General features: G+C 29.0%; 1 protein-coding gene across 1 annotated transcript in view; it reads left to right on the top strand.

Annotated features, from left to right (window-relative positions):
• The first annotated feature begins 1,046 nt into the window (after positions 1-1,046).
• Positions 1,047-17,661, top strand: part of LOC142331945 (uncharacterized) — a 31,021-nt gene continuing 14,406 nt past the window's right edge. Inside the window, exons 1-6 of the mRNA XM_075377997.1 lie at positions 1,047-1,136; positions 4,447-4,800; positions 7,979-8,077; positions 9,308-9,398; positions 13,701-13,859; positions 16,767-17,038. Coding sequence (XP_075234112.1) covers positions 1,047-1,136; positions 4,447-4,800; positions 7,979-8,077; positions 9,308-9,398; positions 13,701-13,859; positions 16,767-17,038 — 1,065 coding nt within the window. The remainder of the gene's footprint in view (positions 1,137-4,446; positions 4,801-7,978; positions 8,078-9,307; positions 9,399-13,700; positions 13,860-16,766; positions 17,039-17,661) is intronic.

The following is a 17,661-nucleotide window of genomic DNA, read 5'->3' as shown; positions in this document are numbered from 1 at the left end:
AATAAATATGTTTTCAAAGTATAAAGATTACAATTATTTTACTGTGATATTACACTTTATTTCTTTATGCATGCTTTAATAATTTACTACTTTTTAGTTCTTGTACTGTGAAATATGTATTATAAATATTGTTATTTATTAGATTATTAAATCAGTGTTTTATTATACTTATTTACAGTACATTTAAAAAAAAGTGTTTTTAAAATATAATTTAATTTATTACAAAATTATAATGTAATTGCAATATAATATTCAGCCTTTATTTTATTATGCCCTTTACATTTTATTTTTAGGTATGTAATATTTTACAAAACATAGTCTGGGTTTCCAACCCAACCAGTTTTAAACCAGGGAGACGTAATCATGTAAAATTCATTTTTACGTTTTACTTTTTGGCCACTGAATTAAATACAGTCACTGAAATTTGATCTCTAGTTAAAATAAATGAATTGTGGTTTTCATTTAAAAACAAAATTAATTATATTTATAGATTGTTTGAAAAACAATCTAAAAATGTCATTTCTTTTCTACGCTCTTACTATAAAACATTAAAAACATAATATAACTATTTATATTTAATAAAACAATAAATAATGTTTAAAATAATTAAATTTTAATATAGAAAACAATGATTAAATCAAGCATGGACTTAAATGATATGTAAGATTGTAAAGTAAACAGTCTGTAAAAAAGTTGGAGGATAAGTTTGTGAAAACAAAACAAAATTGAGAAAATTTGTATTTAAGCTTCTATATAGTCTCCTCCCTATAATGCAATACAATGTTTTGATCTGTTATAAAAGGCCGAAGAAAAGAAGTTTTCTTTTAGAATCACCTTTAGATTTCTTGTAACATTTTCTTCTATGGCACTGTTTGCTTATACCCCTCTCCCTTATGGGTATGTTTGACTTTAGGAAATAGAAAATATTATATATATCTGGAGGGTGTGGAGGTTGGTCCAGCACTGTTACCTCTCATTTAGCCAAAACCTGTTGTACAATGTAGGCTGTATTTTATGAAGCAGAACCAATGATTGGTTTTATGGAAATGCGGTTTACTGGTCAAATGTGGTTCATAAATATTTCAGGAGATCTTTGTAGACAGCAACAGAAATTCACACACAGTAAAGAACATCCAGTAATTTACACATGTTCAACGCTTTCATTGCTACAGCTGGTTACTGATCTCCCCTTCTCATCATGTTCTAATGACATGTGACCATCATGAAAATGAGCAACCTACTTGAACATCTGTGAACAAGTCATAGTTTTATTGTCATGCACTTGTTTTAACATTTCTAAGATTTCTAAAGCACTTTTTCTGAACAAGAAACAACATTCTATGTTTCCATGTTGTTCCAGTTATTTAAAAATCTAACGGAAAATCTGAAGGATAAAAATATCTTCACAAAAACTGACATACAACATAAACTGCTAATAATATAAATTGAATGAGTTTTGGTTACGTTGTTCACAAGGTTTTTCTTTTCAAGTTATAATCTAGCCTATAAAATTGTGCCACCCTTCCGTTTTCATAGCCTTACTCCTGCAACTTTTTGTACAGACTGTGTACTCTATATGTTCATACAGGTAGTGTAAACAAAGAACCTTCACACTGTACTCTTTAGAAAAACTACTGAATATGTTGCAGGATATACTTATCTATTAAAATGCGATAATTTGACCTGCATTTGTTAAGGCACACAAACTGTAGGCAGAATTCTTTTAACGTGCGAGTGCAATAACTGAAAGGAGCTTTTATGACAGTTCAGTCAAAACAATTAAAGCTTGTAATTAAATCTGAATATAAGTTATCAGATTGTGAGCTGAAGTGTCACAACAGTAGGAAAATATGCTGTTCAGTAATGTAAATTTTAATACTATCTTGCATGTGTTTTTGTTTTTATATTGTTTATTAATATAAATATTTTGGATTTTTTCAGATGTCAGTACCAGTTTCCTATCCAGTCTCTTACCTATGTATGAACAAGTTCATTTTCCTTTTAATATATTTATAATTTTCCTAGATCCTCTCATTGGTAAATGTTTTAGTAATTAATTGCATATACTAAAATATATATAGTCTATGGATTTGTGTCTGGTTGTATTTATCTCATATTTTATCTTTTAGTCTTATTTTTTGTTATTTTATTTATTCTATAGCCATAGTTTCATTTTTATTTATTTATTTTTTTTTGTAATTTGGATAATAGCATGTTCAAATAATAAATCGTGGAAATCGTAGAAAAAAGTAACAAATACTTATTTGTATTGTATGAGTTACAGTTAAATGACTATATTCATCATTAATCAATTTATTAGTAGACAGATGAAGCTTGCTTTCAATTGATTTAATTGTGAAATAAATTGAAGTATGTGCATATCATTGCCAAAAATAATAATTTATTTATTTCCTTTTTCAAGAAACTACTGGCTAATTACCCAGTTACAGCCACTGATTATAAATGCATTTTAGTAGTGTGTAAAAATGTCTGTATCTTAATTGGGATTCAATCTTATGACCTACTAGATGAAAGGCAAATGTGCTAGACTTTTATAATAATACCTGTTTATACTTCCAAAATGTAATATACATTTTTTATATAAATCATAAGCCAACAAAAAACATTGCACTACTTAAAACAGATTAAATAAAATATGACTTTATTTTTAAAGAAAAGTAGGCAAAATTGCCTCTCTTGCTTATGGGTTCTGAGACTGTAACTTTCATACATTGAATAAAAAAAAAACATGAAATTACTACTTTAAAAATTGGTTCAACCTCTCCAGAATTCTTACATATCCTAAACAGCCCATTTAGTAATGTAGTCAGATATTCGCTTGTTCGTTATATGACCCTCATTACCATATGAAAAATATAAACATACAAAAATTATAGAGATAGTATTCTATTGCTCATGAAAAAGATTAAAGTTTGAATGATATGTACAGCTCCATATAATGCTGTTTTCCCAACTTTGAATATACGAGGGCTATTCAGAAAGTAAGGAACGTTTCCACCTGATGCTGCCAGGCGCACACCAATCACGTATATATTGGTGTGCTTGTGCTCGTGCTCGGCACCTCAGTCAGCGTCCAGCCGTGACAACGGGAACATCTCCGCACTGCCCGTTTTTTTATATACAAATTCGAAATGTGTGCTGCAATCGAAAATCCCGCCAGTTGTGAGGTGCGGTCTGTGATTCGTTTTTTGTTGGCAAAAAACTTAAAACCAATAGAAATTCATCGGGAACTGTGTGAAGTGTACGAGAACAATGTAATGAGTGAAAGTTCTGTCAGGAAGTGGTACATTCAGTTTAAATGGTCGAACAAACGTTCACGATAAAGAGAAGAGTAGATGTCCGAGCATTGTGACTGACGATCTGGTCTCCAAAGTTGACGAAAAGATTCGTGAAAACCGCCGTTTCACAATAACTGAGCTTTCTCAATGTTTCCCACAAGTTTCACGGACTTTATTGTTTGAAATTGTTTTACAGAAGCTAGGCTACCACAAATTTTGTGCAAGATGGGTGCGTCACTGAGTGGTTGAGATCACAGGTGGCAGAATTCTATGACACAGGAATTTCAAAGCTTGTCCACCGCTATGATAAGTGCCTGAATTTGTATGGTGATTATGTTGTAAAGTAGTATTTTAGTCCCTCTTTCACATGTATATAATAAAAAGTTTTTCTTGTGCTTGGTTTTTTAAAATTCCAAAACGTTCCTTACTTTCTGAATAGCCCTCGTATTTGACAATTCCTCAAATAATAAAATTTCTTTAACAACATATAAATATATTGAACATAAATTAAATAATTAATTAACATAAATTAAATTAATAAAAATAAGTATTATTTGTTGAATTCTTTCATGTAATTGATTGATATTTGTTTTAAACAGTGTAGCCAGTATGAAAATCTAAATTTATATTAATCAATCAATGATAAGTTAAGTTATTTTTCCTTTGATAATTTAAATAAAATAAATCCTTTAAATCTACTAGTGGATGTGGCAGCAATATTTTATTTCAATTAAGTTTATCATTGATTAATTAATCCTTTACCCTACTGGCTGAACTGTTTATATCAAGTATCATTAAATATAATCAAATTAAATAAAAAACATTCTTTTATCCAGAGAGTCTGAGGTTCAAATTCTGGTCAGATATGGGATTTTTATTAAGCTATAAAATTTCTCAGATATATAATATTCTCAGATTGCAAGCTTTAACTTATTTGGTGAAATGATGAAAATAAAAACTGGTAATGAAGATACTTCTGAAACACACACATTTATAAAAAAAACAACATAAAAACAAGATTTAATCTTTTTATTATTATGATACATCTTCATTAATGCTAATGGTGACACAGATAAAGTTTAAACCACTATTTGGGTCTGTATATTTTCATCCATAATTTATGTATGGTATAAAACATTTGTTACAGAAAGAGAAAAGGATTGATTCATTATCACAGAATATTCTAAAAAATGATTCTAACAATAAAAAACAAACTGTGGAAAAATCACTACTGTTAGCGTCATTATCGTCACAGAAAAAATTTGACACTGATAATAATTTAGTTTCACCAGCCTGTGTACGTTTATCCAATGCGACTCAACTGATGACGACTGGTGGTAATTTACCTTCAAAGAAAGTAACTGATGAAGATGATAGTATTTGTAACAATGATAATGGTAATAATGAAAATAATGCTAATGATAATAACAGTGATGATCGAAATGGAAGTAGTGATGATAATAATGATGGAGACGATGATGACGATGATCTTCCAGCTATGGTAATGTGATTGCTTTATTTTTTATTGTAATTTAATAATATATTGTTTTAATGATTAATTTCATTAGGTTTCAAGTAAAACATGTTTAGAATAAGATTGATGCATTTCTTGTTCTGCATCCTTGCGGGTCCAAAAAGTGAGAAGTAATTATTACATATTCGGGTTGTGAAACCTAGAGAAACTTGGTAGTATATGTTTACAAAGTTTACAATATACAGAAAAATCTTGAATGTAAATTTTCTAATGGTAAGTTTATTTTATTAAAAACTTACCACTTTCTTTATAGCATGCTGAAACATTTCAAATCCGAAAAACCTCATGAAAGTTGTAGCACAAGTAGTAGTTTCTAATTTTATGCCTTGGTATTTGTTGCTTATGTTATGTTTACTTGTTAACCTTTCTCATATATTCTTGTAAAGTAAAAATTTTTTTAAATTCTATTGACTTATTTTTTGGGTGATGAATTAACAAAGAACCTTTGAAGCTTGAATGTGGTAGACGGAAATGAAATTTTGTAACGTATGCAAAATACCTATCATGGAGATTGCCTTTTTGGCAGAGTCTTTATTACATTACCATGTTAAAGGCCATTTTAAAGATTTCTCCACAGCATTTTAAAGTCTTCATGAATCTTTTTTTTTGCCAAATATTTTAGTATTATTAGAGTAATCTGATTAGAAGTAATATTTAGAAGTAATATTAGTAACAGTAATCAATTAGAAATTGATTACTGTTTGTTGTTTTATTACCAATTTGTTTTGGATTTGTTCAAATGTAGTTAAAAAAATATGACCAGTGAAAACCATGTTTTTAAATGTGTTTAGTCTGAACTTCTTATAATTTTTATTTTATTTTTTAATATATTTACAATTTAAAAAAATATTTTGCAGTTCGTATAGTTTAATTTGCAGATTTCAAAAATTATTTTGTTGAATTTTTCATTTCTATTCAAGCTTTCAATATGAATCTTTTTCACTGAATGTTTCTTTATACTTGTAATATTTAAATATTATTTTTGTAAATATTTCATCTTGCTGTATTTATAGTAATTTTCTTTGTACAGTCATAAAATATGAAATGGCCTTGGATAGGTAAATGATGATCACAACATTAAATCATAAAATACCAAAGGTGTAATGACTCATATAGCTTCAGTCCTTACCATGGTTTTGGTAGCCAAAAATCATAACTGACCATTGAGGTGGAAAGAATTTGGATTAAATAAAAAAAGGTATACAGAAATAAAAAGGTAATGGACCACAAATTAAGATAAAAAAGCCCAATTCAAATTAATACCACCACTACCTAGATAGCCAGAAAGTGCTCTCTATCCTGCTCATAATTCTTCAGCAGGTAAGAGTATCTTTATCCATGATGATAACAGCACATTCCTGAACAACAATTTATGTACTAAATTTGTTAATTAAAGAAATAAATGGAAACAGCAGAAAAACTATTTAATTGAATAGACTGAAACTGTTGTTGACTATCTGTCACCTCTGACTTAGAAAATATCAACTGCTTGAAAAGATTTCCATTATTATAACTACTTTTGTTTATTTCAAAATGTTGGCTCCACTTGAAACTTGTACCAAAAGTGCTATGATAAGATTTTTATTTTCTGAAGGTGTAAAACTGACTGAAATTCACTTGCAGAAATTAAAATAATGTCGTAAAAAGTGTATCAACTGTAAAAATCTTTATAAGTGGATCAAACTGTTTGAATCGGATAGAACAGGTGTTAGAGTTTCATCGTAGCAGAAGACCAGTGGAAATTCTGACTAATATTTTGAAAAATTGCACTAATGAATCTTATTTGCAAAAACAGATGCATAAAAATTTGAAAATTACTGAAATTTTGTAGCGAGTCCATTCCACTGCACTGTCCATTCCATTATCCATGTTAAGCAAATTACTGCTAAAGGTGATATGTTCAAGATTGCGCCTTAGACAGTTGACTGAAAATTACCTGAATTCACATTTATACGAAATTTAAACTACAATACTTAGTGGAAAGCAATGCATTTTTAGATTGCTTAATAACATGTGATCAAACTTTGATTCATGTTTTGAGCTGGAATCACTATTATAAACGTATCAAAGTATGGAGTGGAAACTTCCAAGCTTGCCCACCAGGAAAAAATTTTAAATCTATCCATCAGCCAGTAAAGTGATGCTAATGGTTTTGGAACTTTAGCCTAATTTATTGCGATTATTTGGAAGAAAAACGTACAATCAACAATGAATATTATTATGACATGTGAGAAAATAAAGCGAACTCCACAATAAGAAGAAAATGTGCTGGTTCTCTCTCAAAAGGCATAATTCTTCTACATGATATTTCTTACTCTATATCACTCAACAGATTATATTATATCAACCTTACAGTCCTGATCTCTTGCCATCAGATGGTTTTTTTTATTTGGTCCTCAAAGAATTTTTATCTGGGATCAATGATTCATAATGGCTCAGACATTAAGATGAACAATTCTTTACTACTGGAATAAGAAAGTTCACAGAAAGGTGAGATGAATGCCCAGATCTAATTGGGAATTATGTTGAAAAGTAATGCTAGTTTCATTGTAATTGAATAAATAATATATTTTTTTTTATATATAGTCATTTGATTTTTTATTATTTAATGAACCTCATAGATTAGTTTAAAGGTACATGCTGCAGCACATTACTTTTTCTCTAGTTCCTTAGAGTTACTTGAGAGTAAGGCCAGATTTTCTTAAGGAAAATCCTTGTTTATCCTTAAAATTGTGTGGTGAGTGAATTTGTCTGATTGAAATATATTAACTGTTTAGTTAGATTTCCACAGGAAGGTAAGGAAACTTAACGAACAAACAATTTCTGAGAAGTTTTAAATGCTTTATTAAACATATTTAAGAAATAATTTCATTAATAAAAATTGTGAAGTATAATAATAGTTCATTTTTAGCACTTTTTCTGAACAAAGTTCATTTTGTTCTATCATTAAAGTTTAATCATACCATACAAAATTACACATAGTTCTACACAGTTGATTATAGTCTTCTGCTTTAAAAGTATAATATGAAGGTTGAATATGAAAAGTTTTCAGTCTAATGATTGAGTAGTTCAGACTTTACTACTGCACAATTCTTCAGATGAGCCAGCGGATTGTATTATTTGTTAATTATTTTTCATTTTACAGATAAAAGTAGAGCCTCCAGATATAAGGGATATTGATGGTGAACCATTAAATAATGAGGATTATGAAAATTCATCATCACCAAAATTGGTGATTGATGTGGTAAGTTTCTTTTTAAAGTGTGATTTGTGTACATATATTTTTTTTAATATTCAGATAATTTATTAACATTTTGACCGCTTTGTTAATAAAGTTTAATATTATATGAAGTATAAACCACCAAAACACAATAAATAGACAAGTTAAATATACTGTATTAATCTCCAATGACTGGTTTTCTCAGTATCCTACATCTTCAGTTGGTATTAAATCATATATTTATTACATTAAAACATATTCTTTTAATGATTTGCCATTTTTTTTTTTGAAATTTTAATGTTTTCTGTTCTGAAATTTTGAATGATATTATAGGCATACATGTAATTTTGCTGTTCAGTACTGGAATAAATTTAATCTTTTCACAAGTTTAACTTATCTAATTACTATGTTTTGGTGGTTTATATTTCAAATTATATTAAATATAGGTATCATTTTTTGGTGTCTATATGTTTGAATCGTGTAGACTGATAATTAAGAATTAAAAATGTTAACTTATACTTGTGTTTATATTTATGAATGTGCTATCTTTGTTGAAAAGAATAATCATAATTTATTGTTTAGAAATCACAATATCTTCCTCTACCAAACCAGATAACTGTTCTTTTTTTTTTTTTTTTGTAACTCAACACAATAATAGTTAAGCTTACAAAAAAAGTGCCTTTTATTACCATAGTTAATAAATTATTGAATTTTACACCAATTTTTTAAAATTTTATTGATTTTTTTACATCAATTAAAAGTTTTTCATTTACAGAAACAATAGTATTCTGTTGATGAATTTTTAAATAATACTAATTTAAAAAATAAAATCTATCTTTTTGCATTCAATTCAATGTGTATGTAAGTATGTGCTAAAATAATTTTTAGTAATACCTTCTGAATTGTGTTATTTTGTAGTAATTTTTTTAATATTTAATTATTTACCTATATTATTTCATATAATTCCAAAGAATATTAAATAATTGTATTTGTATTTAAATAATTAGTAATCTTATAATTATATTTTATTTTTTGATTAATGTGTGTTTTGTGATGCTGCTCTGATCCAGCTTTAACATTGCTTTAATAATCTTCCCAGCCAGGTTAGCTTCTTTATTCAACCATGGAGTAGCATATTTACTTATTCATGATATGTACTATGTAATGTTTCTATTTTATTCTACCCAGAATATAATATTTATTAAAGTAATTAGCTCATTTTTTTTTATCTAGGTTGTTCTTTCTTTTTTTCAGCCAGAAGACCATTCTAATGGAAATCTGATCAGTTCAGCGACAAAAGTAAAAAAAGTAATTAAACCACAGTTGCAGTCAATTCCTCCCAGTGGTAAATAAATCTTATTTAAATTAATTTTTTATTCAGGGTGTTTATAGATCATGCTGAACTTTCATGAAGAAGACTCTCCAGGAAACATAAATTTAATATCTAAAATGTTTTTTGTTGGTTTATGTATATATACGTACATATACTTTTTTATTTTTTCTCATCTAGATAACATATTGAATCCAATTTTGGTGTGCAACTTTGTATGTAAGCCTTCTAGTATGTAGCCTTCTAGTAGTCCAGAAATGAAAAAAAAATAATTTTTGAAATGTTGGCCATTTAAAACTTTTAATGCCTATTTTTTTAACTAGAAACATTGAATATTTATTTTCCCAGCTGTAGGAATATGTGCGCTGCTATAGCTGTAATGGGAAAGAATTTAGATCAGTAAAAAAATTTTTTTTAAATTCATATTTTTTTAAGTTTTGTGTCTTAAGGAGGTATTAAAAAAAAATAATTTAAATAGATTGTAGATAATCTGTGAAAAACGTTTTTATTCCAATGCTCACTAGTCCAAAAAATCAATTCTTCTCAGATACATATTTATGCGAATGTAAGTATTTGATCTTATAACTATGGACACTACTGACCAATTTTCTTCAAACTTTGTAGGCAGTTACTACATTGGTGGGTGGGGGGGGGGAGGTAGGGAGAAGATGCATGTATTAAATTTTTCCAAAAAATTGGGAAAAGAAATAGGGATGTTTTGACTGAAATAAAATTTAAGATCTTTATTGCGTCACTTTAGGAAAAAACTTTTTCTTACAAAATTGGAAGTTTTTTTTATTGTAATTGGTAGGCCTTAAATTTAAGTCCATCTTGTAAGTATTGTATTTAAAATGTAAAAATCTTAATTTTTTGGTAGTCCTTATTCTAGTATTTCTTGAAAAAAATTAACCAAAACATTTTACCCCATTTCTTAGAAAATTACAACTTTGTTTACTTAGAACTATGGCTGTAACTTTGTGTTTTAAAAGTATTTTTTAAAAATTTATTATCACCACTTAAGGATTACTTTCTTAAAACAACTTTTACCTGAATGCTTTCCCTTAATGATAGCAGCTTCCAAAATGGAAAAAACAATTTTTTTTGTTTTTTCAAATTTTTAATGCTCAAAAAGAATTTTTTAAAACAATAAAGTCGGTAAAATATCTTATTACCTCTTCTCTGATGGGGAGTTCCCAAATTGAAAAAAAAAAAATTAATTTGTTTCTCATTTGTTTAAAATTATTTTAAAAATGTTTTGATCATTAAAATTCAGCCGCCTGGGTGCCTAGCCAACCTTTCATGGCATTTTGGAGTTAGTCGTCATCATCGAAGTGCTGGAGTGCAAGCCATTTCTTCATGTGACTGTGGAGATGAAAATCACTTGGCGCAAGTTTGGACTGTAAGAGGGATGATTAAAAATATCCCATTGGAATTGATTCAGAAGTTCTTGAGTTCTCCGAGCACTATGAGGACAAGCATTGTCGTGCAAAAAAAAAAACACTGGATGACAGTATACTACAATGTTTGTTCTGACTAGTTCACCTAAGTTTCTTAAAAGTTTCACAGTAGACTGCTGATGTAGCTGTTGTGTCACAGCACTTCAATGATGACGACAAACTTCAAAATGCTGTGACAGGTTGGCTAGGTAGCTAGAATTAGTAAAACATTGTGAAAAATGCTTGAATTTAAATGGCGACTATGTTGAAAAGTAGTTAAAAGCTGTAGTTTTAAGTTGTATATAGTAAAATATTTTTATCTATTCAGGTTTTCTATTTATAGCCAAACAGATGTTACTTTTTGAACTGCCTGTGTATTTGAAATTTTAATTATTCTTATAATTATTTTTAGGTATAAAATCACACTTTCAGCATCTGTAACACACTTTCAACATTATAAAACATACTTATCTAGTTTTGGTTTCACAAAATAAAACTAGATGATAACAGCTTGATCTTTCATTGTATTAAACACTAAAAATTGAATTTTTTGTGTACTGATATCAAATTTGGTCTTAATATCTTAATAAGCTAATTTTGAAAAGAAAGAAAAAACAAAGCATTTTAGATATATCTCTGTGTTTTTTGGAGAATTTTTTTCAGTTTGTTTTAGGGAATCATCGTAATTATAGATAATGCTTAAAATTAGAATTATTCAATCCAAAAAGTAATATGAAACTAATTTATTCAAGAATTTCCCTTCCCATTTGGGTCAACTTTTTATCAGTCATAAGTTCCATTAAGAACACTGAGAATCTTAGGCTTTATTCAAAAGTTTTTTTGCAGTAATATGTTATTTACAATATAATTTACAGAGATGTTAGAGAATGGGTTCTATTACAGTGTAATAATAATAATAATACACATGTGATGATTGCAGTAGTAAATTATTCTGTGCAGTTGTAAACATTCTGTAAATTTAATTATTAATGTGTTCAGTGTGATTCTAGTTCAAAAACTATATTGATATTTTTTATTTCCTTTTTGTTATGATTTAAACATCTACATCTTTGTTCCTCAATGGATCATTGTTGAGGGAGAAATCGACAGCCATCATAATAAAATCTTTTTAACTTTCCTATGTTTGTAGAAGGTGTAGATGTAATTTTACATTGAATGTATTGAATATTAAGAAATAAAATATATTTACTGATACTGTTTAAACATTATCAAACATAAATTTGTCATATATTTTATCATACAAATATTTTAATATATCAATGGCCTTAGTAGCTATATTAATATAACATAACAAGATAGTGATTAACATGTTAAATAATATACAGCATGATTAGTAAAAGGATGATTGAATATCAGTTTGAGTACATTGTGAGCTGCTCACATCCTGCAGTAGGTTAGCATGAAGTCTGGCTAAAAATCCTTTCATATTTTTTCGACTTAGAACTTTAGTATTGACCCAGGAAATTAATAAAAAAGTTAAAAAAAAATTAAAATTATTTCTATATTTTAATTTCAGGTTTAACTGTAACTCAATTATTAAAATTTTGGCTTTTCTAATACAGTAGATGTTGGCTCATTTGGTATAAATTAATAATGGGTACCTTGTCTCTCCACTGATAAAAGAGAAATTTAAAAGGTAGCTGGGTATGATACTAGCACCAGATCTCCCCGGTATACAAATGATCTCAAAATGTTCTTGATTTGCTTTATTCCTGTACCTTTCCATATTGCATAGAATAGAACCCTTAGTTTGGTGATAACCTGAACAATATTCATCTGATGAAGTTAGACAGATATTAAAATATTAATTTGTTAAACATATTGGTTTATTGTAATTATAGAAATAATAATAGTATGTATTACTTAAGTTTAGAAAGCTTAGTTGACATATCCAGGATGGGGATAGATTGTTGGACCGGGGCTGGCTTCTTGTTACTAAGATGTCCTGTCACAGTACACCATTTTCCACTGTATGATTAGCATTGCCAATACTGTTTCAGACACTCCAACTAGAACTATTCCACATCTGTCTGTTTATGCTTTCTAAACTTTGATGAGTAATAAAATAAAGTAAACGTTTATGTTTAATTTTATACCAGGAATATTATTTTGATGTTAAATTTAAAGTGGTTATATTACTCGTAATTATTAAAATAAACTTTACACATTAAAGACTTGCAGTGTACATTCCAAACTAGTAAGCTATTTTTTAATATATATTAAAAAATATATATTATTTATTAAATTTATATTATTATTAAAATCATATATTATTTTTTTTATTTATATTTTCTACATTTTTTATAAACTTGAAAAAGTATACAATCAAGAAAGATGAATTTTTATATGATTCTGGTTTTATAAATTTTTCTACATAAAATATTTCAGAGATGAATGAAAGTAGTACCTGCTTAAGTTGCAGAAGACCTATTTTCATAAATGTATTAAATGAGGTCAATGAAATTAAATCGTTCTTTACATTTTATCTCTTTTAAAATTAACTAATAGAACTAATGTCACTGAGAAAATTACTCTTTTTTTTCATTTGGATTATGTATGAATTGCATTAAATAAAGCAACTATACTTAGCACCTGCCAGTAATATTTCATTCTTTGACCTTGATTCTTTCTGCTTAAAATTACTCTTTTGTATAGAATAAAAATTTAACTTTCATAGAAGCAATTGTTAGAGTATTATATGGTTAATCTATGCACACCCCATTCATTTTAATATCAAAGTGTCATTTAACTGAAATTATATGCAGGAATATAAATGCTATTATATGAAGAAATATTGTTTTGTAATTCTTTTAAAGATTAAGTTTAAGTAAATTTTGAAAGTAACATTTTACATTTTCAGATTTAAAGTCATCCATAAAAGATGATTCTAGTAATCATAAGTATTCATCTTATAAGAGACAATACAGTTGGTTGCGTAGTGGCAAAATACCTCGTCCACCTAACGCATTTATGATATTCGCTAATGAGTGGAGAAGAAAATTAGCATATCAGCATCCTTGTAAGCATGATTTATAATTAATTACTTTGTAAATAAAAGAGATATTTTAAGAAGATCATTGTGTAAAATTGTACAGTATTCATACGTAGATCACATCAGGAAGAGATGGTTGGTATATTGCTCGCTGGAGAATTGAGAAAAACTGTGCAAAACCTTTGATTATAGCAGAAAATACAAAATTGATTATTAGAAAAGAAAAAGTGTTAAACATAAATACAAATAAAGTAGAATAAATGCATATAAATATAAAATATATCTATAAAACGCATTATAATAACTATGAAATAATGCAATTAGTGCAGAATAAAATAAAATAAAATTACAATCTTAACAGCATTTATAAAAACATTATTTGTGTATGTACAAGATAGGTTCAGTGTTTCGGAAATTCAGGTGGTACTCTTTGACAAGCGTGGATTGATGTGCCTTTGCATTTGCATGCAAAAGAATTCAATTCCTTTTCCATTTTCAAGCTGCTTCCTTTTTATGCATCCCAAAAGCCATGAAGAATATCAATTTTAATTTCCTTGTTTACTGTCTGCCCATCAGTGAACAGTGCCTAGTGAAAAAAATACTTTCTGCTTAACTTTCTTTCACTTCTAACCAAACAAAATTTCTATGACAGCAGAGATTGCATTGATTTTCATTGGCAACTGCCATTTTGTCTGTGGATTATACAAAAAACTCCAATTTCATCTCCTGTTGTGATCTTCCCCAGAAAACTTTGATCTTGATCAGCCATTGTGATGAAGTCTGCCAATATCATGAAAATTTCTCTCTGCTCTGTAGACAATATTCTTGGAACTGAGTGTGACAAACGCAATGCATGTTCAGATCATTATGGAGAGTATTTCCGACTGATCCTAATTATTGACACTATTTCCTTTACAGTTAATCAACATGCTCCATGTTTTTTTCATTCACAAATTTTCATGTTATAAATGGTTTTAACGATTTAAAAGTGGTCGTCAGTTGATTGAAGATGACCCTCGACCACGAAGGCCGTTGAACTTTCAACTGATGACACCACTTTAGAAAATCAATAATCTGGTGTGTGCAAATTGCCGATTGACTGTTAGAGAACTTGAGAGGTTAGCATTTCAATCGGATCGTGCTATGCCATCATTTTGACTGAAAAATTGAACATGCATCACGTTGCACCAAAGTTTGTTCCTCGTTTGATGACCGAACAGCAGAAAGAACATCGATTGGGCGTTTGTCAGTAACAAGCAAGCCGATGAAGATTAAAGATTCATGCAAAGGATCATAACAGGAGATGAAAGCTGGGTTTACAGCTATGATATTGAGACAGAAGTTCAGTCATCATAATGGATCGGCAAAGGATCTCCTTGCTCCAAGAAAGCTCATCAGTATCAATCCAATGTCAAAGCGATGCTCTCTGTTTTTTTTATTTTAATTGAGTTGTGCATTTTAAATTCTTGCCTTGAGGTGAAATAGTGAACCGTGCATTCTATCAAGGCGTTTTACAACTGTTACTTGAAAAAAATCTGCAAAAAGAGATCAGACTTGCGGCGAGGCAATTCATGGTTCCTTCACCACAACAACACGCCCGCACACTCAGCTTTGTCAATTCATCAGTTTTGTGCCAAAAATAAGTTCTCCCTACTCGCCAGATCTGGCTCCTTGTGATTTTTTTTTTCTTATTTCCAAAATTAAAATCAGTGATGAAGGATGCCTTTTGAGAATATTGATGACATTAAAGCAAATTCATCACGAACCTTAAAGGCCATTTCAAATGAAGCTATTCAGACCTCTGCTTTGCGTGGAAATACTGCTGTGAAAAGGGGAAGGGAGTTCTTGAAGGGATTTGTGAATAGGTGTGGGGAGTTCTTTGAAGGGGATAAAGACCAATAATCTGTAAAATTGTTAATAAAGATTAAAGCATTAAGTTCGGTTATTTTCTGAACAGACCTTGTATAACTAAGTGTTAATTTGTTGCTTACAGGGTCGAGTCAATTTTTGTGTGTCTATGATGCATATAAAGCATTTGACGTGCAAAAGGCACCAATCAGAAATGCTTTCTATGAGAGAATGATGTTTACTATACAGTGAGTTTCTGGTAATGAACAGTGAAGGTGTCAGTATCAGGACTGTGTAACACATGTATTTAGTGGAATTAGCATGCTGGTATGCAACTGAAGATTTGTCTCAGAGAAGAAACAACAGGAAATCGGTTAACTCCTTATATTCCCTTGTAATCTTGGAATGAGAAGCTTGTAACTTTTGAGAATGGCTATCAATTTCAGGAGTGACTTGACTTATATCAGAGGGTGCATGCCTTTATGATTATGGGATGACATTCACAAATATATAACAATTTTCATTTCTTCAACTATTTTAGAGGCAGTGCTATTTAATAGAAAATTTTATTACTTTAAAATTTTTAGCGATAGGTTAGATGCTATTTTTCATAGAATGTGTTACTCCCTAAAAAAAAAAATTATAGGTTTTAAAAATGTAATGTAACTTTTCAAGTAGTCTCAACGTTCTTAGAGTATGTTTTGATGCAGCTTGAGAGTAGTCTCATGAATGTATTACAGAGATGAGACGGTCCAGTTTTATATTTTACACTTAGCATATTACACCCTAGTTTAGGTTCTTGTATAATCTACACATAGGAAAAAGGTCTCTGGGTCTATGTATGGGCAGATCATCCACTAAACTGGACAAATACCAAGGATGAAGTTAACCCAATCTGGTCTCCACAATCTTAACATGGATCTAGTGTAGATGCAATCTAGCATTGAGATCTTGGATCTCAATGTCAAGAAATGTTTGATGAGTTTAAACTATTAAGTTTTGTTTGTTCATCATCATTGTTTAATGTATTATTTTACTTTTTTCTGTTACATAATTATTAAAAAATTGTAATTAAACTTTTTTCAGTGGAAAGTAATAAAGATATATCTGTTAGACTGGGCATGATGTGGAAGAATTTAACTGTAGATGCCAAAGAGAATTATTATAAAGCATCAAGAAAAGCTGATGAAGATCATAAAAAGAAGTACCCCGGTTATTATTATAGCCCAAAAGAAGCACGAATTAGAAAAAATCTAAAACTTAGAAATAGATTAACACCTGGTAGTAATAATGATGGTAGTAATACAAATAATAATGGACATTCATCCTCTAACATCGATGAGTTAACATTAGTGAAGGTAAAAAAAAAAAATATTTACTTGATTATATAGAGAGGCCATTGGTCGGATCCATTTTGTAGACTCTAATGGATAGTGCCTCATTTCTTACCTTTTCCTTGATACCTTCTTTCCTATTGGTGTTGTTTGTATATGTTTTGACTAAATACCTACTAGACTACTGGATCTTTACTAAGGATTTTTTTTTGTGTACAAAATCCGGATTTTATTTGGTAAATTCAAGCTTCCTAATAATGCAAACAATAAGAGAAAGTAAATTCTGTGTAGGGTCAATCCATTTGAAGTAACCCAAGGGTGGTTGCTTGACAAATTCAAAAAAATTGAAACTTACCAACTTGTTTCCTACATGTCTCAGGACCTTAAAGCTATTTATTTTTTTTAATTTTTATTTAAGCAGTTTACATGTGGTGGCCATTTTTGTTATGGTGTGCATATCTATTTTTGTGATTGTAAGGGTTTATAGAAAAAATCATAATTAAAAAACTACTGGTCCTGGAAGGATGAAGCAAAAGGAGTTTCATATCCATATTTTCTCAAGGTAAAAGATTGGTCCACTGGTTTATTTACCTATCTCTCTTCTTTTTATGAGAAAATTACCCATAAATTTGAACATGAAAAATTTC

The sequence above is a fragment of the Lycorma delicatula genome, chromosome 11 (genome assembly GCF_047948215.1).
Source record: "Lycorma delicatula isolate Av1 chromosome 11, ASM4794821v1, whole genome shotgun sequence".
Lineage (NCBI taxonomy): Eukaryota > Metazoa > Arthropoda > Insecta > Hemiptera > Fulgoridae > Lycorma > Lycorma delicatula.
Note: the sequence above shows the minus strand (reverse complement) of the source record. Positions and strands in the feature narration are given on the sequence as shown.